This window comes from Bos grunniens, chromosome 5, assembly GCF_055505025.1.
Source record: "Bos grunniens cultivar Pamir isolate PY7600 chromosome 5, Bosgru_T2T1.0, whole genome shotgun sequence".
In the NCBI taxonomy this organism is placed as follows: domain Eukaryota; kingdom Metazoa; phylum Chordata; class Mammalia; order Artiodactyla; family Bovidae; genus Bos; species Bos grunniens.
Genome location: NC_141169.1, coordinates 82,205,014 through 82,232,281, shown reverse-complemented (window position 1 = coordinate 82,232,281; position 27,268 = coordinate 82,205,014). Strand labels below are relative to the sequence as shown.

Below are 27,268 nucleotides of genomic sequence, written 5' to 3'. Positions count from 1 at the left end.
CAGGAAGGAGAAGGGGATGACAGAGGATTAGATGGTTGGATGGCATCACTGACTTGATGGATATGAGTTTGAGCAGGCTCCGGCAGTTGATGATGGACAGGAAAGTCTGGCATGCTGCAGTCCACAGGGTCGCAAAGAGCTGGGCAGGACTTGAGCGGCTGAACTGATAATGTTTGGGGATAATAAATGTCATGAAGAAGGATCAGGAGTTACTGATGCAGATGAAGAGTAGGGATGCTCTTTTAAAGTGAGTGAACAAAAAAAAAAAAAAAGTGAGTGAGAGCAGGCCTCAGTGATGAACTGAGTTGGCATTGAAGAATAGACATGAATATAGACAGTGATCAAGTCATGCAACTGTCTAGGAGAAGAACATTCCAGATAAAACACCAAGAGCAGTGGGCTGATATAGAAGACTGCTTGGTTGTATTTGAGAAAATGTAAGAAAGACAGGATGCTTGAAGCAAAATGTGCAACAGGAAGATGGTTAGGAAGTGAAGTTTGAAGTGTTTGCCCAAAAGAAAACTGAAAAAAGGGATTTACATTGAGATGTGACTGATCTCTATCAAATGCTATCATGGACTTATAATTGAGCAGTCCTTAATTAGTGTTATCTCTGATGACCTAACAATGAAAGGACTTCAGAAATTATAATTTAAACTCTGAAAAGGCTCAATGAATTTTAATTTTTAAATGCATATTTTCAGAGAAGTAAAATGGAGTGATCACTGTTGAGCATAACATATATTGCTAGGGTAAAAATGGTAGGGAACACTGAGTGAATATAAAAGTTTAAAGAAAGAGGAAGAACAATGTAAAATTTCCAGATTTTAGAGAAGAGTATGCTTATATACTTTTTAAATGAGCTTTTAATTATAGTAAAGTTCTGCTTTAAAATATTTTCATTGAGTCTCTTTTTCACATTTTAAGAGTTGTGAAATTGCACCTGGCTTATTCATACTCAAAATGAGGCACCTGCGATCTCTTAATTAGGAGCAAGTTTCCAAAACAAATAATCCTTATTTTTACATTAAATTTGTTCACTTCATTTTCTGTCAATAGTTTGCTTGCCTATAAAATATAAACTGAGTTTTAAATATTTTCTTCAAGATTAATTTTTGTGGTTTTATCCTTTAATCAAGTAATTTATGTCAATTTTCTAGTAAGTTACACTTTAAGTGGTTGTTATTGATAACTATCATTTTGGTATTTTGATTATCTGATAAACATACTCCTCAATTCTATTAAAGCTTCCATTTTTGCATTACCAAAGACTATTTTGAGATGGATGTAACTAAAAATTATGTGGTTCGCTTTGTAATGACTCAAGAATACAGAAAATTTAGCCACTGAAGTGATCCTTAATATTTATTTATTTATTTATTCATTCATTCATAGTGCTCCCTCTCCCCAGCACCCCCCCCCCCCACCGTTTACCTTTTTTGGATTAAATAGCCAAGTAATGAGAACCAGATTTTGAAATGTTGCTTTGCTGTGATTTTTTTTTTCAAACTTTATTTGAAATGTGTTTCATTAACCCTTCCAACAGCTTCACTATTTGATTTGGACAACAGAAGTACTTTGTAGTCTTTAGCATGTGTAGATACCTTGTAATAATTTTTTAATTAAATGTTTTCTTCATTTTTCCTGTACTTTCATGTATGTTAGCAACAATGCATCCCTGGTGGCTCAGATGGTAAAGAATCTGCCTGCAGTGCAGGAGACCTGGTTTGATCCTTGGGTTGGGAAGATTCCCTTAGAGAAGGAAATGGCAACCCACTCCAGTATCCTTGCCTGGAAAAATCCGTGGATGGAGGAGCCTGGCAAGCTACAGTCCATGGGGTCTCAAAGAGTTGGACACGACTGAGCGACTTCACTTTCATGTATTCTAGAATCTGAATAGTCCTTTACACTATTATTTATTCTCCCTATACCATTTACTAAAGTTGATTTAAAAAGATATGCTATGCTATGCTATGCTAAGTCACTTCAGTCATGTCCGATTCTGTGTGACCCCATAGACGGCAGCCACCAGGCTCCCCCATCCCTGGGATTCTCCAGGCAAGAACCACTCCCCATAAATACTGTTTTCATTAAATATTCATCTTCTATCACAAAGTATTGGACATTAATTCAGCACAACAGTATGAGTTTAGACTCTGGAGCCAAGAACTTGTATGTTCTGAATATAGTTTACTGCCAGTCCTCAGATACAGAACTCTTTGATGTTCTAATTTCCTCATCTGTAAAATAGGAGTGATGATCAGAATTGTCAGTACTTAGTTTCCATTCTACTTTTGAGACTTCTTTTGAAACTACTAAATTTACCTGATGAAATCAATATTTTGTACAACTTTGTACAATTCTTTTGCATAACAACAGTTTTAGTACAAGGAACCTTGTGGAGTGATCATCAAATAGTGGGATGAAGTCCCTCAAGGAAATGAAATGCCAGTCAGCTTTCTTTGCTTTCCAGGATTTCATCCCTCTTTTTGATGGGCCCAGATTCAATGCAATCAGTTGTGACTTTGTTTCCTATCTATAGGATACATGTAAAATCTATTTGTAACACTCCCCCAAAGAACTCAATTCTTCTGTTGACTTTAACTGAACAAGACTCCAAACATGTCTTTTCTTAACTGTGGTTCAATATTCCTTAAAATATGAATACTAGATTGGTAATTTTGGAAGTAATTTATGAACTAATGAACTCTTGGCAATCCCAGCTTTAATGCCACCTCTGAGGAAGAGTACTTCTGCAGAGGTCTCTAATATCTGCATTAGTGTAGTGGTCTTCCTCCCTAAACAGTGTCCCTACGTTTTCTCATTTCTCTCTCAGCTCACAACATAGGTAATGCTGGACACATGATTCATTTTTATGTAAAGCTCTCTGATCACTGAAAGGTCTACTTTTTGTTAAAAATTGTACTTATATATATATATATACTCAACATAAATTTTAAAATATACTTCAGTGTTTTCTTTGACTAAATGAACTATATAGATTTATCTTTTTAGTAGTTTTAGGTTTATAACAAAATTGAGAGGAAGATACAGATTTACCATATACTCTCTGCCCCCAGAGATGTACCGTCTCCCTGTTATCAGCATCCCCCACAGGTTAGTACATTTGTTACAACTGGTAAACATACAGTAACACATCGCAGTCACTCAGAATCCACAGTTTAGACTGGGATTCATTCTTTGTATTGTACATTTCATAAGTTTTGACAAATACATAATGATATGTGCATGCTAAGTCACTTCAGTCGTGTCCAACTCTTTGTGACCCTATGGACTGTAGCCTACCAGTCTCCTCTGTCTGTGATGATTCTCCAAGCAAGACTACTGAGTTGCCATGCCCTCCTCCAGGGGATCTTCCCGACCCAGGGATCAAACCCGCATCCCTGCATTGTAACATCATACAGGGATCAAACTCATGACTTGCCACCCTGTAACATCATACGGTTTATGTTTACTGTCCTAAAAATCCTCTGTGCTCTGCCTATTCAACACGTCCTACTCCACCCCAACAACCAGTGATCTTTTTACTGTCTGTGGGTTTTTTCTTTAACAAAATGTCATATAATTGGAATCATATGTAACCTCTTCAGATTGGCTTCTCTCTCATTATTAGGCATTTACGGCTTCCCAGGTGCCGCTAGTGGTAAAGAATGTTGCCTACCAATGCAAGAGACATGAGGTTCGATCCCTGGGTCAGGAAGATCCCCTGCAGAAGGGAATGGCAAACCACTCCAGTATTCTTGCCTGTAGAACCCCATGGACAGAGGAACTTGGCAGACTACAGTCCATGGGGTTGCAAAGAGTCAGACATGACTGAAGCTACTTAGCACACAGCACAGGCATTTAACTTTCCTCCATGGCTTTTCATGGTTTGATCACTCATTTTTTTTTTTTTTGTGCTGAATAGTATTTCATTTTCTGGATATACTACAGTTTACCCATTCACCTGTTGGAGGACATCATTCGGTTCAGTTCGGTCGCTCAGTCGTGTCCAACTCTTTGCAACGCCATGAATCGCAGCACGCCAGGCCTCCCTGTGTATCACCAACTCCCGGAGTTCACTCAAACAAACTCAGGTCCGTCAAATCGGTAATGCCATCCAGCCATCTCATCCTCTGTCGTCCCCTTTTCCTCCTGCCCCCAATCCCTCCCAGCATCAGAGTCTTTTCCAATGAGTCAACTCTTCGCATGAGGTGGCCAAAGTACTGGAGTTTCAGCTTTAGCATCATTCCTTCCAAAGAACACCCACGACATCATATTTATTCCCAAATTTGGGCAGTTATGAAGAAAGCTGCTATAAACATTCACATTTAGGTTTTATGTATGAACATAAATTTTCAACTCCTTTGTTAAATACCAGGGAGCACAATTTCTGAACCATATAGTAAAAATACATTTAGTTTTATAAGAAACCACCAAATTGTTTTCCAAAGTGGCTGGACCATTTTGCATTCCCACCAGCAGTGAATGAGAGTTGCTCCATATCCTCACTAGCATTTAGAGATGTAAATTTTCCAGATTTTGGTCATTCTAATAGGTGTGTAGGGGTATGTCATTTTAATATGTATTTCTCTGAAGGCATATGATGTTGAGCATCTTTTCATATGTATGTTTGCCATCTGTTTATCATTCCATCTTTATTATAAAACAAAGATTTTTACCTTCCTTTCAATCTGTATAGCTTTTATTTTGCTTTCTTGACTTATTGCATTAGCAAGGACTTCTGTTATGATGTTGAAAGGATGGTTAAGAGAGGACATCCTTGCCTTGCACCTGATCTTAGTGGGAAAGCTTTGAATTTATCACCTAAAGTATAATGTTAGCTCAAGGTTTTTTGTGAATAGTGTCTATGAAGTTAAGAAAGTTTCCCTCCTTCCTAGTTTGCTGAGGGATTTTATTGTGTGTGTTAGATTTTGTCAAATCATTGTCTGCATCTATTGATATGATCATGTGGTTTTTCTTATTTAGCTTGTTGATGTGATGATTAATTTTTGAATGTTGAACTAGCCTTGCACACTTGAGATAAAACCTACTTTGTCATTGTATATAATTCTTTTTATACTTTTTTGGGTTGATTTGCTAGTATTTTATCAAGGATTTTTTCATCTGTGTTCATGAGAGATGTCTTGTTTTCTGTTTATGTCTTTGTTTGGTGTTGGTATTAGAGTAATGTTGGCCACAACATTACTAGAATGTTGGCCTAGAATGAATTAGGAAACATTCTCTCTGCTTCTTTCCTCTGATTCCATATAGCTTTTGACTGCTAGATTTTCATAGAAAAATTAGTAAGACCAACTTCTACTCAGAGCATATGATTTGATTTTTGGTTTAGCATACTTAACATTTAACATATATTTCATATATATGGTTATATTCAGAGTCACTATCTTGGCATTTCCTGAAGACTTTAAACTCCATAGTGTGTTTTACTTACAGAAATCTAGATATACATCAGCAAAACTATGATTTTTCATCCAAGCATAGTGATACCTATATAGTAAATGAGGTGGTAAGTCATTTGGATAGGTCATACCTATGGAATTTCTCTATGATAATAGTCTGCATTTGTTTTACCACACACCATTTAGATTACCTGATCCTGCTATTTCCTTGCATAATGTCATTTGTTTACATCAGAACACAAGAAGAAAGAGTTTCAGTGTATTGGCTGAATTTGTTCGCATTAAAATAAAAAGAGAAAAGTTTCACTGTATTGGCTGCATTGCCGTAATTAATGGCGGCCTCAGAAAGTACACTGTATGGAGAAAGAGCAGATGTCTTGGGACTGTGTGATACTTTATATGATATTTCAGGTGCATCTCAAACGCAGTATGCACTTATGGGTAACTTTTGTAAGAAATAGAATTTCCTCCCACCTTTGTTAATCTTACTTCCTAGTTGTGATGCATTTGTAAAGATGCTTGGGGAAGGTGGATTACACTTAAGACACTTTGCCAGGTTTTCTTCTGAACCTTTCTCCCTTGTCAATATAAATATAAAAATACAAGTATAGGTGAGAAATAAAAATTTTAAATGGGCATTTTTATTAATTGACATGGCTCTTTCTGTAAGAATTCTAGTTTCCAACCATTTGCTTCTTTTGGATGTATAAAAAGCAACTACAGATGATCATTATTATTTAATTGACAAGAAAAGTAAGTGGTTGAAATAGTAACAAGTCATATAATAGCTTTTATACCAGCCTCACAAATATCTCTGGGCTATGAACCATCAATTTATGAAATTTCTACCCAAAACGCCACCAATTCTGATTTGCAAATTCCCTACAGATATTTAAAGAAAGAAATAGAAGATTCTTGGTCTTTTCTTGTTTTGTTTACCATTACTGGATTGTCCCATTTTATTGGAAAGTCTTTTAACTTTTACATAGTAGCATGGCGTAGGTCTACTTTTCATCTTAGTAAGAATAGTATACAAGTAGAAATGTGTGGTTTTGAATCAGATTTCCTGGATTAAAACTGACCTTTGCAATTTATTAGATGTGTAAATTTAGGCAAGTACTTTAACCTCTCTTGTCACATTTTGTTCATCTGTAAAATGGAGATTAAAATAGTTCCTACCTCACATAGGATTATTATGAGAATTTAATTAGTTAGCATGTGTAGTGTTTACATTACTTGGCACATAAAACATTCACTTTTGCTGTTAGCTACTGGTGCTGTTATTTTATTGTTGAGATGAGCCCCTTAAATGTATGGTTGAGATCAGATTATGTCTGGTTCTACTCATTCTGTCTTGATTTTTAAATATTAAATATTTTTTGTTCCAGAAGTGCATAAAATATATGTTTTATATATTTCATGTTGAATGGAAAATGAACACCAAACAATGAGTGTGAAACTGATGGAAAGTCAATATAAATGTATATTTATGCCACAATGTCCTGTCTACTTACCAAAGTTAATCTGCAAAATTACTTGGAATTTCCTGGGGACAAAACTATCATATTTTATCCATAATATAAGTTTTAAATTGATTAAGAACTTTGTTTCTTTCCATATATTAACTTGTTTGCCTAGGCAAAATTTCACTGCTTTAGTTTAAAATTCATCCCCTTTATTTATTTTTTAACATTTTTAGGTGTTTTCACTCTAAAGTTTGTAGATTAGATACTCTAGCAAAGAACAAGAAAAGAAAAGATACTTGTCAATGCAACTTGGAGGTGTATATGTTCAGGTGATTGGCATAACCTGATTACTATGATTTTTTATTTTTAACCATTCATATACTCTTAAGCTATTAGAGGACATTATATTCCACTAGTTGTTTTTCAGCCCCCAAATGAAAATTTCTAACTCAGTGGAAATTTCAGTCTCACTTCCAACATTTTGAGCTTATCCTCAAGTACATTTTTGTTTCTGTTTTAGTAGTAGACACACACAGTGTAGTCTTGGTACCCTTGTCACTGGAACTTATACTTTCCTCCTAGTAACAGAAGCTAGAAATAGCAGTAAGTCAGAGGTGAGTAGTTTAAAGGTACAAAAGCTTAGCAAAGTCATAAAACATTCAGGATCCTTCTGACTTTGTAGGGCTTCCCTGATAGCTCAGTTGGTAAAGAATCCACTTGCAATGCAGGAGACCCTGGTTCGATTCCTTGGGTTGGGAAGATCTGCTGAAGAAGGAATAGGCTACCCACTCCAGTATTCTTGGGCATCCCTTGTGGCTCAGCTGGTAAAGAATCCACCTGCAGTGTGGGAGATCTGGGTTCAGTCCCTGGGTTGGGTAGATCCCCTGGAGAAGGGAAAGGCTACCCACTCCAGTATTCTGGCCTGAAGAATTTCATGCACTGTATATATAGTCCAAGGGGTTGTAAAGAGTCAGACATGACTAAGTGACTTTCACACACACACACTCTCACTCTGACTTTGTACCTTTTAACTCCTTAGCACTGGCTTACATGATTAAGGCTATAAAATGGCAGCTGGAGCTCCAGTAAATACATTTGAGGTAGAGGAAAAGGGAAGGATGCAAGAATCAAAAAAGGGAAAAGAAAATCGAGACAGGTGTCTGTCCACTTTTAAGGAGCTCTTCTGGAGATCCTCCCCAATAACTTGCACTAACATCTCTTTAGTTACCCCTTGCAGCCAGCTGGAAGGAAATCTTGGGAATGATACCTTGAGGAAGTTCACATTTTTCCTAGGACTAAAGTGGAATTTTATTGGTAAGAAAGATGAGTGGATGTTGGAGAGAGAACTCTCAAGCTTTGCCGTAATCCCTGACTTCTTGTATCTTCTGTTTGGTAGGTTCCAGTGTTGAGTATTTTCAGCATCTCTTTGAGCAGGTGCTATTGCTATTGCCAGTTTTAGACAATAATATCCAAATTTAGCTTTCTTAATTGAAACCAAACCTCCTTTACTTGTTTACAAGGAGGGAGGTTATGGTTTTTTTACTTTTCTCAAGCCAGCTGGGATTTTAGGGTGTTTTCCTACTTGATTCCTTTAGGTGGATAAATGTGTTTTAAAATGTGCCAGACGTACGGCATCATGTTTTTTCAAGGCTTTAGCAGTCAAGTACACGCTGTAAAATCCTGGATGGAAAAGAAGAGCAGCCCTATTTATTTAAAATAAGAGGAAAAACATCTATTCTCACTGACTTCCATCTGATTAAATGTTTCTCTGTTCCATTGGTTCTATTTTGGATACTGAGGATTTCCTAATGGGAATCAGATATGTGTCGCAGGTGTGGGGTAGCTCACCCTGCGCACGTGGCCCCTCCTATCACTAGTGGAAAAGAAGATAAGCAAGCAAAGATTGTCGAAACCTCAGAGGTACCCCCAAGGTGAGGTCCACCCCACACAGTGCCTTTTTGAGTATTTCCCCTTTCTTTCATTATGGATCTGGAAAGAAGTAATCTATTGTTTTTATATACAGCCACTGAGGTTTACAGATCCTTTAAGGCATATGTGATGTATTTAACATGCCAGTTTTTCTTCAGATGCTTCTGTTGCATTTTAAGGGAAACATTTATATGTTAATATAACAGAAAGCTTCCTGAACCTGCTGTTTAGGAAGAGAAGAAAATTACATGTTTTAATAACTGTATCTATAGGGCTTTTGGCATCTTGACAAGTTTTTGCACAAGTGTACACAGTGCAAGAAACCCCTAAATATTTATAGTAAAACAGATACTGTGCCAAGGCCCCCGGCCATAACTGAAGTTCTTATCTGAAAAGGCACTGGAGTATTGTGGTTGAGAGAATAGCTTGGTATCATACACACCTGTATTTGAATCCTGTCCCTACCACTCGGGCAAGTCATAACAGTCCTAAGCCTCAATGGCCTCATTCAGTTTCAGTAGAATAAAACTGAGATAATACACAGTAGATAGTTTCCAGTGAAGCCCTGTACTTATGTAATTACCTCCCCTTGAGCCTGGGCTGGATGAAGTGAAGTTGACTTTTAGGAAGATTGTGGCCTCTGGCTTGGGTGTTATCTTGCTCTCTCGGTGTGCTCCTGCTAATTCTCCCTTGGGTTCCTTGCTTTGGGAGAAGTCAGCTGTTATGTTATTAAGCAGCCTTGTGGAGAAGCTCACATGAGCTCTGTTGAAAGTGGATGTTTTGAGGCCTATCATCAACCACTCAGTGAGCTTGCAATCAGCATCTTTCCCAGCTGAACTTTGAGTTGACTGCAGCCCCAATGATGCCTTGATTGTAACGCCTTGGCAGAGACCATGCATGAGAGGCACTCAGTTAATCTGCACCCAGTTTCCTGACCCACAAAAACAGGGAGATGATTAATATCACAGTTTTTTGTTTTGATTTAAGCCATGATTAGGGTGATTTGTTACACAGTAATCGATAACCAAGGGCTTCCCAGGTGGTTCAGTGGTAAGAATCCACCTGCCAGTGCAGGTGACAGGTTCTATCCCTGAGTTGGGAATATTCTCTGGAGAAGGAAATGGCAACTGACTCTAGTATTCTTGCCTGGGAAATCCCATGGACAGAGGAGCCTGGCCAGCTACAGTCTAGAGTAGCTATAGTCCAGATCGCAAAGAGTCAGACACTACTTGGTGACTAAACAACAACAAATAGATAACAAATACAACACAGAGGCCAGTTCACCTGTGCATAGCAGGTAGTGATAGTAACACTGTGCTCAGAACAAGAAAAGATTAGACTTGATATGTGTGGAGAGAGCTTGCAATAAAGCCTTTTGGGGAATTTCCTGGCAATCCAGTGGTTAGGACTATGTGCATTCACTGCCAAGGGCCCGGGTTCATTCCCTGGTCAGCGAACTAAGATCCCACAAGTTGTGCGGTGTGGCCAAAAAAAAGAAGTAGGTTTGTGGACAGTCCTTTGCCTGCTTTTGTAAATTGAAACATAAAAGACAAAATGTATCAGTCATTTGAGAATTTTAAGATAGCACAGGAAGACAAGAACCCCCAGAAGTAGTCATGTAATTCTTCCTCCTATTTGAAAATAAGATGAAATTTAAATTGCCAAAAAATCAAAACAAAAAAAGGATATAGAAAGTGATTTGCAAATATTGTTCCTTAGATTGGCACAAAAGAATTGCTAAAATATTAACTTAAATTGATGAAAATATAAGAGTTTATTTTTGTTGTGCTTGATCAATTTGTTACTTAACAATGTTTGTTCAGGATTTTTGTGTTGTTTAATTTACAAAAGACCAGTGATCTTTGCAATGCTTTTGCACTAACCAAGATTTGAAAATATGTAGAAAAAGGTTGTTCATGGCTTGGGAACATGTAATAAATTGTATTTAACACTTTATGTGGAAATGTCATATTAAAATCGGTTAGTCTGTCTTGCCAGAATCAATCCATTTTTCATTTGAGATAAATTCTTACCATTGAACCCTGGAAAGTAGAATATGGAACTTAATAGGTAAATACAACCTTATGGGTCAGAGCCCTAAGATAGAATTTCTATGCAATTACTACTTTACTATACAATTTCCCACATGGTACTAGTGGTAAAGAACCCACCTGCCAATGCAGGAGACATAAGAGTCCCAGGTTTGATCCCTGGGTCAGGAGGATCTCCTGGGAAAAAAAGCCTGGCAACCCATTCCAGTATTCTTGCTTGGAAAATTCCATGGACAGAGGAGCCTGGCAGGTTACAGTCCATAGGGTCGCAAAAACTTGGACACAACTGAAGCAACTTAGTGCACTTAACACATACAATTTTAATTACCTTTACTTTTGTTGTAAAATTTTCCTAAATCTGTGGCTTTTTTCAGATGTTTTGGAAATTGTCTGAATTAGGAGAAAAGCAGTTGTTACCAGAATTATTTTCTTTTCAAGTTTATTAAGCTTCACACATGGAACCTTCTACTAGAAAGTCTAGCGCCTGTTATCAGGAAGCAAAGGTAAAACATTCACTCCCTCCCCCAGTGCATCCTTTTCTGGCCTACTGCTCTTGTGCTAACTTACAAGACTGAATAATGTGCCTGCACATTAAAGTTTGGAATATATGCTGGTTTATGCTGCCCAGATGATTTAGTGAAGAACAAAAATGAGTGTTCCCATTCCCCGTGGATTCTGTGGTAGTTTTGGATAAAAAGGCAGAACTGCCCAAATATGTAGAGCTATAGATGACTCAAAAAAAGAGAATTTACTTACCCTAAGACATCTTAAAAACAAAAACAAAACAAATCAAAACTCACAGTTCTTTAGTTGTGGCCAATAGGATTTAAGACTCTTTATACCCATTTTTCATTTACTCTTAAAAGAGCATCTGTAATTCATCTTGTGCTTGCTGGCAAGTTACACAACTTCTTTATATGTTGATAGATTTTTACTAAATAGATTATATTTGAAATATACTTTAAAGTTGGAAAGTTTCTCAAAGAGGAAAGGAGATGTGAACTCTGGATTGAGTATTCAGTAGACATTAAAGCTCTTTGAATGTTCTGATAAAGATCAGACCGACATTTCAGAAGTTCAGGTCAAAGCACCTGGCACTGCCTTAGATCAAATCACTCTCCTGATCATATTGAAATCTTTTAGAGTCAGAGTCATTCTAAACATATATTACTGTATCAGTGTTATCCTGAAGTTGGTTCAGAATCTCTTTCAACGTGATTTATAATAACAACATAAAGCTAAATTTTAGCTCAATACTTTGGCCACCTGATGCAAAGAGCTGACTCATTGGAAAAGATCCTGATGCTGGGAAAGACTGAGGGCATGAGGAGAAGGGAGTGACAGAGGATGAGCTGGTTGGATGGCATCACCAACTCAATGGACGTGAGTTTGAGCAAGCTCCAGAAGATGGTGAAGGACAGGGAAGCCTGGTGTGCTGCAGTCCGTTGGGTCGCAAAGAGTCAGACACGACTTAGCAACTGAACAACAACAATAGTTGTATTCCCAGAGAGGGAGTTTTCTATGTCAACTTCAGGTTTATATACAGGCTATATTTCTTGCAGTCCAATTTATTTATCTGAAAATATAAAGAAAAGATTATTTTATTACTTGTCTAAAATATGTAGATGATTTTAAAAGAGAAACTCTTTATGGTTATAATATCAGTAATAAGACATTTACTATTGAGACTCCATTAATGCTACAATAATATTACAGATAAGTCTAAATTTTCTTAGGCTGAAATGCAGAAATTGAGGATATAGGATATAGGTGGTATTTAAAGCAAAAATGTTTAAATGTCACAATAAAAATAATTACCACTAAAGAGTGAAAATCATCTTCAAGTCTATCAGCCCCTAATGGGATAATTTCATGAAACCAACTAGCCTATTATGAGTGTGCATATTAAGTTTTAAAACTGATACATAATCCACTTCTTTTATGGCTACATTAAAAGACAGGATATTTATATCATTCCCCCCCAAATGATTGTCAGCACCTTTCTGGTCCTAATGTTGGTATTCAAGTCCATTGTCAAAATGTAGTGAGGCCGTAGTCGTCTTGATATATAGTTTCTCAAGCAAAGATAAACTCAAGCTAATACGTGTAAATATATTTTGAAGGAGTGTATTTTTTAAGTGTAAGATGACGTATTGTAGTTCAGTCACTAAGTTGTGTCTGACTCTGCAACACCATTGACTACAGCTCACCAGGCTTCCCTGTCTTTGACTATCTCCTGGAGTTTGCTCAGACTCATGTTAATTGTGTTGGTCATGCTATCCAACCATCTCATCCTCTGTTGCCCTCTTCTTCTCCTGCCCTCAGTCTTACCCAGCATCAGGGCCTTTTCCAATGAATCAGCTCTTCACACCAAGTGACCAAAGTATCAGAGCTTCAGCTTCAGCATCAGACTTTCCAATGAATATTCAGGGTTGATTTCCTTTAGTATTGACTGATTTGATCTCCTTGCAGTCCAAGGGACTCTCAAGAGTTGTGCTGTGATTCCCAGCACCAGTTTGAAGGCATCAATTCTTTAGCAATCACCCTTCTTTATGATCCACCTCTCACATCCATACGTGACTACTAGAAAAAACATAGCTTTGACTATATGGACCTTTGTCAGCAAAATGATACTAGGTTTGTGAAACTGGTCTATTAACAATTCAACGGAGAAGGCAGTGGCATCCCACTCCAGTACTCTTGCCTGGAAAATCCCATGGACAGAGGAGCCTGGTAGGCTGCAGTCCATGGGGTCGCTAAGAGTCAGACACGACTGAGCGACTTGACTTTGACTTTTCACTTTCATGCATTGGAGGAGGAAATGGCAACCCACTCCAGTGTTCTTGCCTGGAGAATCCCAGGGATGGGGGAGCCTGGTGGGCTGTCATCTCTGGGGTCGCACAGAGTCGGACATGACTGAAGCGACTTAGCAGCAACAATTCAACATGTCAGTTTTCCAAAATTATAAAATGTAGATGTTAGACTAAGCAGCCTCAAAGTTTCTTAACATTAAAATTCCAAGATGATAGGGGACTAAGGGGAAACTGAATCAGTGCAACCTACTCTCTATATACACATTTCGTTTTGAGTCTAGGGGATTTCTCAAGAAAAATGGATTTGTGGGGCATTTTCCAAAGTATGCTTTATACACACACACGATTCCAAGGTCTAAAAGTTTGAGAAACATTAGTTATGCCCTAGCCATATTGGCAGCTCACAATGCTTCTTCTTAGCACTAAGGCTCTGAGAATTCCTATATAAAAGGAACGCTTTTTTATCTTTCATTTCCCCAGTTTTCTCCAGTTCATCATATCTTAGAAATGCCACCACTGTTCTAAGAATCACCTTTTATTTCTCTTTTCCTTTCATCCATGCACTTCCTATCCATCAGTAACTCCAGTTGGTCTTGTCTAAAAATAGGACCAGCTGTTAAGCCTCTACTGCCAATAGTCTGATTAACTTTATATTTTTTCCCAGGCCAAAAACTCTCTTAATTGGATTTTCTTCTTCCACTCTTGCCCCCTCTACAATCTGTTGTTCCCAGTAATGAGGTGTGATTTTGTTGTTGTTGTTGTTTGACAATGACACATGGCTTCAGTTCAGTTTAGTCGCTCAGTCGTGTCCTACTCTTTGCAACCCCATGAATCGCAGCACACGAGGCCTCCCTGTCCATCACCAACTCCCGGAGTTCACTCAGACTCATGTCCATTGAATCAGTGATGCCATCCAGCCATCTCATCCTCTCTCGTTCCCTTCTTCTCCTGCCCTCAATCCCTCGCAGCATCAGAGTCTTTTCCAATGAGTCAACTCTTCACATCAGGTGGCCAAAGTACTGGAGTTTCAGCTTTAGCATCATTCCTTCCAAAGAAATCCCAGGGCTGATCTCCTTCAGAATGGACTGGTTGGATCTCCTTGCAGTCCAAGGGACTCTCAAGAGTCTTCTCCAACACCACAGTTCAAAAGCAGCAATTCTTCGTTGCTCAGCTTTCTTTACAGTCCAACTCTCACATCCAAACATGTCTACTGGAAAAACCATAGCTTTGATTAGACGAACCTTTGTTGACAAAGTAATGTCTCTGCTTCTCAATATGCTATCTAGGTTGGTCATACCTTTCCTTCCAAGGAGTAAGCGTCTTTTAATTTTATGGCTGCAGTCACCATCTGCAGTGATTTTGGAGCCCCAAAAACTAAAGTCTGACACTATGGCTTATGGAATCTCAATTCTCTGATAAGGGATTGAACCAGGGCCGGAGCAGTGAAAGCTCGAAACCAGGGAACTCCCTACAAGTGTGACATTCTTCAAACAGAGAGTATGGCCACACTTCTGCTCAAAGCTCTCCAGATTTTTCCCACGCCCTGTTACACCTTCCTGCTCTAATCACTGTCTACTTCCCTGATGCTCTCCTACCCTACCAGGCCCCCCTTGCTCATTGTGCACCTATCTTATACTTATTGCCAGTCTTCACTGAAACCAAGTCTGAACACACATTTTGGACTTTTCTATTGTGTTTTCATCTGCTTTTGACATACTTTCCTGATGTTTTTGTATGATTCCTTTCCTCCCTCACTTGTCTTTTGTTAACATTTTTTTAAATTAATTAATTTATTTGGCTGAGCCAAGCCTTAAGTGTGGCACGAGGGATCTTTTCATTGTATCAGGTGAACTCTTTGTTGCAGCATGTGAGATCTAGTTTCCTGACCAAAGATTGAACCCGTGACCCCTGCATTGGGAGCATAGAGTCTTAGCCACTGGACCACCACTTATTTTAAGTCTCTTAATTACTGCCTTTTCCAAGTGGTATGCTCTAACCATCCCTCCAAAAAGATCTCCTCTCTGCCTCTGTCAAATCCTCTGCTCTTTGTTATGTTTTATAGTGTTGATCTTCACCTGAAGAATATTAATTTGTTGTCTCCTCAACCTAAAATATAAAGTGTACAGTAGCAGAGAATAGTCTTCTCTACCACTATTCTCTAGTGCCTGAAGCAGTGCTTGGCACATAGTAGGTACAGAATAAATATTGAATAAATGAGTGAATGAAAAACTATATGACTACTCCTAAGCTCCACTAAACTCAAGTGTCACTTCCTTCCTTGGTGTCACTAAACAGTCTGTCTTTGTTCCTGCTCATCTGCTTTCCTAGATTTTTTGTCCACATCTTGTTTCTCTTTAAGAAAACACTCTTGATATTCTCTTTCAGTCTCTTCAAATCCTCCTCAACCTCTATGAAGCTGTCTCTGCTACACTCTCCCACCATGATCTCTCCCCAGTTCTGACCTTCCACTGGACTCATCTTTACCTAATTGTCATCACTTAGTTGTTCTTTAATGGTTGTGTGTGACTCTTCAAAAACATTATAAACTTAAGGACAAGGCCACTATTTGTATACTTTTGGGGGGTTCAGGGTAATAATGCACAAATAATAGCAGTCTTAACTTTTTTATTTATTAGCTGATTGACCAATTAATTAATGGATTAGCTCGATCTCAAGCGTGTATATAAATGAAACAACAGCTTGAAGGTGTGTGTGTATGATGTGTGAGTGTATGTGGTGGATGTATATTAAGTCAAAAAAAGAGAGGCATTCATATCCAACTAACATTGTTAAAAGGGTAGCATTGTAATAAAAACTGAAGAACTGTTTCATTTATCAGAAGGTAAACAGTCCTTCTTACCGGATATGATGTTATCAACTGGAAAACCTGCCTGAGTAATTACAGTTCCAGATCATCATATTTGATCTTTCTTCAATGCCTATGAAAGAGCTTGTTAGTGACTGTGAAAACAGAATCCATTCAACAAATTACTAAACATAAAAACATATGTTTATGAGTAATTTTCTATCAGTAGATTTGCTGAATATTGCTTTTTAAAAGCATAAGTTTAAAATATGCAGGAGGGAAGGTAACTTTAAGTTACCTTAAGTTGGAAAAGTAACTTTGATAAAAGTAGACCTATTTTCACGTCTTCTGATATATCTTGTTGTTGGTGAAACCCCAGAAAATACTGAAATCACAATTAATACTCTGTATTTTAAAATTCATATATATTAATTATATACATTCATAAATTTTGTGTATATATATTCAAAAACAAGTATCAGATTTTCTAGGATGTAAACAGTGTTCTTAACAGTCCCATTAAAATAAGCTATGTTGTTTTTAACCAAATTTGAATTTTGCTCTTTTGACCAGAATAAGTTGACCATGTATCCTATTATGCTTTGGTGATAGGAAATAAAAGCTAAAGTCTAGAGTTGTTTTGTTTGTCTTTTTCTTTTGCTATGGCATGAAATACTAATAACAAGTGAATCTAATATAGGGAGTTATTGAAAAATCATGTCTTTTCACCCCCTAACCTTAATATTAACTTTTAACAAGCTGTATGTATGCTTCTAAATGGGTTTCAGCAGTATGCTAGCAAACTGAAGAGATGACAAAGGGAAGAAAAGATTTTTAAAGTCTCATTGTCCATTTCAGATATCTCAGAATTTCCAGGTTTTTTTTTTTCAGGTATCCGAAAGAGCTGAACAATAGCTGAAGCAGCAGTAAATAGAAGGGAAAAAAGTACAGTTAAAGCTACAATATTATAAGGAGATTGTAAGCCCCAGAGCCAAATATGTTTTCCACCACTACTCTGGACATAATATTGTCAGCATGAAGTCACAGAACACAGATCTTTGATTCACTTTGAGATGAAAGTCGCAAAAACAGAACTAAGCCTCACTCTTCAACGGGGCAAAAATAACTCAATATTTTGCCAAAATTCTCCTTGTTTCAATAAAGGATAATAAGGTCATGCCTAATAAAATAGAAACTGTTGAAATTCAGGGATTTTCAGTTTGATGTACTTGTTTTAGAAAAAGGAATTGTCCCTGAACTATAAGAGAAAGACCTCAAGTGTCCCTCCCATGGACATGGTCTTAAGTACCAAACACAGAAAGCACTGCCAAATTGGAAGCTTAGATTTGAGATGACCCAATTCATCTTCTTCCTCAGAGTATCTTTGTTACCTTGTTTGCTCCTTAAAGAGCTGAACGCTTATTAATTGAATGGCTTCTTGCCTTCAGACAGTTCTGTGGAGACTCAGGAAGGATGTGAAGTTCAGCTACCTAAACCCAAAGTTAGTACATCAGTCATTTTACGGTGACGACTTCCAGGGTGACTTTCAACACAGGCAAGAGAAAGGAGTGCTTGGAGTCTCTCAAACATTTTTGTCCTTGTGCATATCCCTGCTTTTTACAAAATTACAGGATATTCATTCTGATGCATAATCTAGAGGATTGTTACAGTCGTAGGTTGATTGCTAGTTTGTGCAATTATGAGTTTATGCTATATGGTCTCAAAAGGAGAAATTTCTCCTCTTACCTAACATTCATAGATTCTAAGATATTAAATCAGTTTTGCTTTTAATAGAACTCCTGATGTTTTGGGGACATGCGGGGCTTATAAAAGATTTTGAATTTATTAAATCTAACATTATATGTAATGAACCATAGTAATAAAAGCCATCTCCAAAATAAATCTACATATTTCATTCTGACCCTTCCTTCTGAATACAAGTGTCAGCAGTTTTGGTCGCGTAAGTTTCTTGTCCTGAAATGTTGGCAACTCCATGAAGCCAAGGAGATCAAGAAGCAAAGAGCTCCCAACCTCCAGCAGCAGCAACATTCACAGCCGCCTGTGCTAAACTGTCTCTGATTATGACCCAGAGAAGATTACGGGATTCCCATTCATCCCAAGAGACAAACCACCTTCACAAATTGTTTCAAGCCAAACCATTTCAAAGAAAGTATCAGGAGAACACAAAAGACTACAGTCATGAATGAGGATCCAGTAATCAGCCTGTGTAAACCCCTCTAAGAATCTTAATATCTGATTCAGCATATAAAACAAATGGAGACACTAAAATGAGTGAATTAGAAGTCACCAGTGGATCATCAAAAAAGCAAGAGAGTTCCAGAAGAACATCTACTTCTGCTTTATCGACTATGCCAAAACCTTTGACTGTGTGGATCACAATAAATGGTGTTAAATTCTGAAAGAGATGGGAATACCAGACCACCTGACCTGCCTCTTGAGAAACCTGTATGCAGGTCAGGAAGCAACAGTTAGAACTGGACATGGAACAATAGACTGGTTCCAAATAGGAAAAGGAGTACATCAAGGCTGTATATCGTCACCCTGCTTATTTAACTTAGATGCAGAGTATATCATGAGAAACGCTGGGCTGAGGAAGCACAAGCTGGAATCAAGATTGCCGGGAGAAATATCAATAACCTTAGATATGCAGTTGCTATGCTATGCTATGCTAAGTCACTTCAGTCGTGTCCAACTCTGTGGGACCCCATAGATGGCAGCCCACCAGGCTCCCCCATCCCTGGGATTCTCCAGGCAAGAATACTGGAGTGGGTTGCCATTTCCTTGTCCAGTGCATGAAAGTGAAAAGTGAAAGTGAAGTCGCTCTGTTGTGCCTGACTCTTAGCGACCCCATGGACTGCAGCCTACCAGGCTCCTCCATCCATGGGATTTTCCAGGCAAGAGTACTGGAGTGGGGTGCTATTGCCTTCTCCGATATGCAGATGACACCACCCTTATGGCAGAAAGTAAGGAAGAACTAAAGAGCCTCTTGATGAAAATGAAAGAGGAGAGTCAAAAAGTTGGCTTAAAGCTCAACATTCAGAAAACTAAGAACATGACATCTGGTCCCATCACTTCATGACCAATAAATGGAGAAACAGTGGAAACAGTGTCAGACTTTACACTTTTGGGCTCCAAAATCACTCCAGATAGTGATTGTAGGCATGAAATTAAAAGATGCTTACTTCTTGGAAGGAAAGGTATGACAACATAGACAGCATATTAAAAAGCAGAGACATTTCTTTGTCAACAAAGGTCTGACTAGTCAAGGCTATGGTTTTTCCATTAGTCATGTATGGATGTGAGAGTTGGACTATAAAGAAGGCTGAGCGCTGAAGAATTGATGCTTTTGAACTGTGGTGTTGGAGAAGACTCTTGAGAGTCCCTTGGACAGCAAGGAGATCCAACCAGTCCATTCTAAAGGAGATCAGTCCTGGGTGTTCATTGGAAGGACTGATGCTGAAGCTGAAACTCCAATACTTTGGCCACCTGATGCGAAGAGATAACTCATTTGAAAAGACTGTGATGCTAGGAAAGATTGAGGGTGTGAGGAAAAGGGGACAACAGAGGATAAGATGGTTGGATGGCATCACCAACTCTTTGGACACGGGTTTGGGTAGACTCTGGGAGTTGGTGATGGACAGGGAGGCCTGGCATGCTGTGGTTCATGGGGTCACAGAGTCAGACACAACTGAGCGACTGAACTGAACTGAACTGAAGTAATTTATATTCTTCTAAAGTATTAGATGGTATGGTTGGTTGAATGGTAGGTATATGTGATATGCTGAAATTTATTTACACAGTTGTAGTATTTAAAAGAGCATATTTCCATGGGCTTCCCCAATGGTAAGGAAAGTGAAAGTCTTAGTTTCAGTCATGTCTGACCTTGTGAACCTATGGACTGTAGCCCACCAGGCTCTTCTGTCCATGAAATTTTCAAGGCAAGAATACAGAGTGGGTTGCCATTCCTTTCTGCAGGGGATCTTCCTGACCCAGGAATTGAACCCAGGTCTCATGCATGGCAGGCAGATTCTTTACCATCTGTGCAACCAAGAAGTCCATGAGTGGTAAAGACTCTGCCTGCAATGCAGGAGATATGGGAGACTTGTGTTCAATCCTTGGGTCAGGAAAATACCCTGGAGGAGGGCATGGGAACACACTCCGGTATTCTTGCCTGGAGAATCCCATGGACAGAGGAGCCTTTAGGGCTATAACAGTTCATGGGGTCACAAAGAGTCTCACCATACTTAAGTGACATATTTACATAGGAATAGGGTGAACTGTCTGTGGAAGCAGAATAGGGAGGCTGAAGAAAGATTCAGGCATATATGGAAACCTGATTTACGATAGAAGTAGCATTGCAGATGACATGTTTTTTGGCTCAAGCAATTTCTATAAGATATTGTAGCATACAGAGGTCTGTGTGATAGGTGTTCACTACAGCATTTTGCTAGTATAAAAGCGAAAGATTAGGAACAATCCAAATGTCTGTCGATAGTATAATTTTTAAATAAGTAATAAAATAATTCATTATATTAAATTATAAATAGAAAATTATACAGTGGTTTAGACAAAACAGGGAAAAACCAGTGCTTTTGTACACTACATCTGGGACTAATAGGTGGCTCAGATGGTAAAGAATCTGCCTGCACTGCGGGAGACCTGGGTTCAATCCCTGGGTTAGGAACATTCCCTGGAGAAGGGAATGGCTACCAGCTCCAGTATTCTGGTCCCAAAGAGTCAGACACAACTGAGGAACTTTCACTGTCACTTGCTCTGGAAAGCAATTTGGTAATAACTATCACAATTTAAAATATGCAGATCCTATCAAACAACCTGATTAAAAATGGGTGGAAGAACTGAATAAACTTTTTTTTCAAAGGAAATGCAGACAGCAGACAAACACAGGAAAAGATGATCAACATCACTAATCATCTGGGAAATGCAAATCAAAACCATGATGAGATACCACCTCACACCTGCCAGAATGACTATCATTGAAAAGAATAGAAATTACAAATATTGGTGAGGATGTGGAGAAAACTGAACTCTCATATGCTGTTGGTGGGAATGTAAATTGGTGCAGCCACTGGTGAAAACAATATGGAGATTTCTCAAAAAACTAAAAATGGAACCACCATATCACCCAGCAATTCCACTCCTGGGTATATAGTTAAAAACAAAAATACTAATTTGAAAAGATACATGTACCCAAATGTTCATTCCAGCATTATTTATAGTAGCCAAGGTACAGAAGCAACCTCAATGTCCATCAACAGATGAATAGTAAAGACGATGTATATATAGACACACACAATGGAATATTGCTCAGCAATAAAAAAAGAATGAAATTTTGCCATCTGCGGCAGCATGGATGGACTTGGCATATTAAGTGAAGTAAGCCAGAAAGAGAAAGACAAATACTATATGGTATTTGTGAAATCTATTTCACTATATGTGAAATCTAAAAAGTACAATAAACTTGTGAATAAAACAAAAAAGATGCAGACTCACATATATAACACACTACTGGTTACCTCTGGGGAGAGGGAAGGGAAAAGAGGCAACATAGGGGTAGAAGAAAAAAACGGGGTTATTATGAGATTATATGAAATCATCCTTGTAAAACTTTTGAAAATTACAAAGCATTACAGAATTTAAAGAATCTTCCATTCAGTAAAAAATAAATAATTTTTTAAAAGGACAGGATATGAATGGATGAACAGAGGTGACTGGCTAGGTGTCTAATCAGAACACTGGCATTCCCTATGAAGAATCCTGCTGGCTACTCTGGATTGTGGAACAATGAAAACAGCAACTGCACTGACAGTAGGAAAAAAATGAATTATAAGTACTTTGGCATCTAAGAGAGAAGTGTGTGTCGGATCACCATTGGCTGTAATATTTTTGGTCAGTTACCTAGAAGTATCAGCAACATGTGAACTGTGAAATTCTAGATGTTCAAGCTGGTTTTAGAAAAGGCAGAGGAACCAGAGGTCAAATTGCCAACATCCTCTGGATCATTGAAAAAGCAAGAGAGTTCCAGAAAAACATCTATTTCTGCTTTATTGACTATGCCAAAGCATTTGACTGTGCGGATCACAATAAACTGTGGAAAATTCTGAAAGAGATGGGAATACCAGACCACCTGACCTGCCTCTTGAGAAACCTGTATGCAGGTCAGGAAGCAACAGTTAGAACTGGACATGGAACAACAGACTGGTTCCAAATAGGAAAAGGAGTACGTCAAGGCTGTGTATTGTCACCCTGCTTATTTAACTTAGATGCAGAGTACATCATGAGAAACCACTGGGCTGGAAGAAGCACAAGCTGGAATCAAGATTGCCGGGAGAAATATCAATAACCTCAGATATGCAGATGACACCACCCTTATGGTAGAAAGTGCAGAGAAATTAAAGAGCCTCTTGATGAAAGTGAAAGAGGAGAGTGAAAAAGTTGGCTTAAATCTCAACATTCCGAAAACTAAGATCATGGCATCCAGTCCCATCACTTCATTGGAAATAGATGAGGAAACAGTGGAAACAGTGGCTGACTTTATTTTTCTGGGCTCCAAAATCACTGCAGATGGTGATTGCAGCCATGAAATTAAAAGACGCTTGCTCCTTGGAAGGAAAGTTATGACCAACCTAGACAGCATATTCAAAAGCAGAGACATTACTTTGTCAACAAAGGTCCGTCTAGTCAAGGCTACGGTTTTTCCAGTAGTCATGTATGGATGTGAGAGTTGGACTGTAAAGAAAGCTGAGCGCTGAAGAATTGATGCTTTTGAACTGTGGTGTTGGAGAAGACTCTTGAGAGTCCCTTGGACGGCAAGGAGATCCAACAAGTCCATCCTAAAGGAGATCAGTCCTGGGTATTCATGGAGGTACTGATGTTGAAGCTGAAACTCCAATACTTTGGCCACCTCATGTGGAGAGCTGACTCATTTGAAAAGACCCTGACGCTGGGAAAGAATGAGGGCAGGAGGAGAAGGGGATGACAGAGGATGAGATGGCTGGATGGCATCACTGACTCAATGGACATGGGTTTGGGTGGACTCTGGGAGTTGGTGATGGACAGGGAGGCCTGCGTACTGCGGTTCATGAGGTCGCAAAGAGTCGGACACGACTGAGCGACTGAACTGAACTGATCAGAAGTATTACACTTTTCTCTATTAATGAGATTTTTTTGTTAATTGTGTTTATTTTTCACACATTTACTGACTCCCTTGTATATTGTATCTCTTGTTTTTTTTGTCTTGCTCCTCTCATAGCCTGTTCTTCACACAGTGCCCATGTGAACATACTAACATGTTCAACCACAATTATATGATATTATATCGTATATCATCACATTATTTTGCATCTAAAAATAAACTATCCAAATCTTACAATGTAGAAAATCCATATATTAGAATCCCTTTATAAACCTTTGAACATCTGAAGGGAATGCACCCAGGTTGAAATTTCTTTTTTGCTGCAAAATAAGGCAAAATTGAAATAAACTTACATGTCTATCAGTGGGAGAGTTGCTAAATAAATCATGAAATACAGTCAAGCAATTTCTTTAAAAAAAAAATAGGAAAAATTTCCAGTAATGGCAGTGGAACAAAGTGATTATGTAAACCCTCCTATGGTTAACATTTACAGCCTCTGGACCAAATATTTTTTAAAACCCATCTTCAAGTGCTTGGAAACATCCAAAGTAGGTAGAAACCACTAGGAATATACAAGACCTGGGGTTGGTATACCCTTCTCTGCTATTTGAATTTAGACCAAGTGCAAAATAATTTTTTAAAACTTCCAGTACAATATTGTAAAGTTAAAAAAACTTCAAATAGTTAACTTTCAGTATGCTTTATGTGTATTAAAATGAAACTTTAAAAATGTCAAATGTCTACTACATAGCTTTTTAGATTATTAGGCATGTTTTTACTTTTAGAATTAAAAGTATACCTATCATTTCCTAGTAGATTGTTTTGCTCTATTTGGGTTAAGTATGTAATGATTCATTCAATCTCAGAAAATATTTATGGGTTGTCTAACGTGTGACCAAACCTTCTTCTAATGCTGAGGTACAATAGTCATCAAGACAGAGAAGCTCTCTGCTCACTTGGGGTTTACCTTGTAAAGAACTGTCTTATTTAATAGAAACTTGTAAGCATAAAGTATATATTTACCTAAAGTTATCATTTGAGAGAAGAACGAAAAAAAAAAATGAGGAAAAGGATAAGCAAGAATCCTGTTTCTGTATATACATTAAAATCCCTAATATTAGAGGGAGTCTTAGTAGTTTTCAATCTTTTTACATGAGGATTTTGATAAATATACTGTATTCTTTTTGATTAATTTTTAGGATATATCAACATTTTAATCTTCCATTTTTTTCAGTCATTTTAAAAATTAGTGGATTATAGATGTGTAATTTACTAGAGAATTTTTGTTTGGATTTGTCCTTTATGTTGAGGGAGCTTGTGGAGGAATATGTCAACTTTTACATAAATATGACAGGTGTGTATTGTGAAATGGAATTTATTTGGCTTTCTTTTGCGTTCATCCATTCTTCTATAACCTGTAGGTAATATGTTGGTTATTTTTATACCATGAACAATTTTTTAAGGCAGGAGAATTAGAAACTTTTTCTGATGTAGTTAATAATCCTTAACATCATGAAAGTTTTTATATGATTTTTATTACTAAACCTCTATGATTTTGTTCATTGCATTTATTATTAATACACTAAAATTATCCTAATAAAAAAATCTCTGACTCAGCAGATAGACCAAGTCAAATTTAAGTTTCAACAGTATCAAATATTCCTTAAAATACCCCTTTCCCAGGAACGTTCTCTTAATTTTAGGATATTGTGTATGTCCTCACTTATTTCTTGTCCCAGGTAAACTTAGGCCTGGTGTAATTATGCTGTTTTTCCCTACTATGTTTTTCTGTTGTTTTTTGCATCTGTTATGTTTTATGATATTTGTGGATGTCTTGTCTGTATATTCATTAAGAAATGATATTTTAAATACTATTTTATATTTTCTGAAATCACTCTGATCAAGTTTACGGTATTTTCCAGTAGCTGAATATCAACATCAATTATAAAATTGTAACAATTGTCATTTCATCTTAGATGATAGACCAAAAATAGTGACTGCACTATATCTGAGTTTAAAGCACTGTTTGATTTTCTGAATCAGCATCTGAAAAGTTTTGTCTAGTGGGCTTCAGTGGCATACTATTCTTTATCCCTCAACTAAGTATATTCTTTTTTCTTTCTCTCTCTTTCTTTAAAAAAATATCAACAGCTTGACCAAGTCATCCGCCAAAGAAGCCTGTCCAGTTTGGAACTGTTCCTTTCCTGTGCTCAGAAACAGTTAAGTGCTTTAATAGCTACAGAACCAGTTGACATTGAATAAAGAAAACGTGACAAGCTAACCCACACTGGCAATGGATAAATCATTAGACCTCTAAAATACATGCTCTGAATTATAAAGATGTTTTTGTTTTCTTTCCAAACCTTGGAAAATTGGTTTCCACTTCAAGGATAAACTAAAACAATATTTAGAAGAACAAGAGATCTAATTTATTTTCTCCTTTATGTTTAATGTTATTTTATTAGTAGCAATAGTAGCAGCAGCATACAGTATGATGTGCCCTCAAAACCATTGAAAATTACCAAATTTAATTAAATAAACTTTACAGCTTCTGGCGGCCGGTCACACTGTATTTGGCAAGAATAGTAAATATCTTTACTTAGCATTTCACAGTGACTCCAGATGAGATTCTAGAATGTCATCATACATTTATTTGATTTTGAGGATATAAATAGCATGGTTTTCAACGTCACCTTTTTATCTGTGTAACTTCACTATAAAGCATGGATATGCCAGAGAATCATTCTGATGTTACCAACCTCTTCTATAGTGGGATCCACATATTGTCATTGGTAGCAATGAAAAACACTGAAGATTATTAAATTAATTCAACTTTGATCTTATGTACCACCTAAAAGAATATATATGTATAATATGCTTATCTCCTATTTCTGTTCTTCACAGTCACTATGAATCAATAAAATCTTTTTTCTTAAAAATCACACCATGAACTTAATCTCTAGAAAGAGAATATAACTCAGGGAATGTATATTCCCTCTTATATATAAATATAATGGAATCAGGTTCAAATATGAGATGTGAAATCGTTTCCCAGTACTTCAGGATGTACTTAATTCATGAGCAGTGTGCTTCAGTGCAAAATCATGAGGTTTTTGTTTTTTCTTTTGACATCAAAACTAAAATATCATTGAAAATGTTTGCAAACATTTTTGTTTTGTTTCCTGAAATGCTCCTACTTTCATTGGCTTTGTACTTTTCTGGGATTTCTTGGTGTAATAAAGAGAGCTTCAAATATTATTTGGTTATTGTTGTTTTTAATACTTTAAAGTTTTTTTTTTTATTTTTTTTCTAAGTCTAACTTCTACATCTATGGATGATGATGTTTTTACCTTATACCTACACACCAAGAATCTTTAACAAGGGCTTATTTTACCAAGGGCTTCCCTGGTGGCTCAATAATATTTACCAAGGGCTTCTCTTGGCTCAGATGGTAAAGAATCCACCTACAATGTGGGAGACCTGGGTTTCATCCCTGGGTTGGGAAGATCCCCTGGAGGAGGGCATGGCAACCCAACCCAGTATTCTTGCCTGGAGAATCCCAGTAGACAGAGGAGCCTGGAGGACTGCAGTACATGGGGATGCCAA

The 27,268-nt window shown here is 37.6% G+C and overlaps 1 protein-coding gene across 29 annotated transcripts in view; it reads left to right on the top strand.

Annotated features, from left to right (window-relative positions):
* Positions 1 to 26,920, top strand: part of CCDC91 (coiled-coil domain containing 91) — a 397,753-nt gene extending 370,833 nt beyond the window's left edge. For 13 of the 29 annotated variants that reach the window (XR_015164150.1, XR_015164148.1, XM_086401584.1 and 10 more), the window contains one exon: positions 25,814 to 26,920. Coding sequence is in view for 22 of the 29 variants with exons in the window: in XM_086401584.1 (XP_086257710.1) it covers positions 25,814 to 25,924 (111 nt within the window). In the remaining 7 variants the exon portion in view is untranslated. Of the gene's footprint in view, positions 1 to 3,928; positions 4,098 to 11,243; positions 11,373 to 25,813 lie in introns of all 29 variants that reach the window. The other 16 variants (XM_086401583.1, XM_086401579.1, XM_086401567.1 and 13 more) reach the window with 4 other exon arrangements.
* Positions 26,921 to 27,268: the final 348 nt, after the last annotated feature.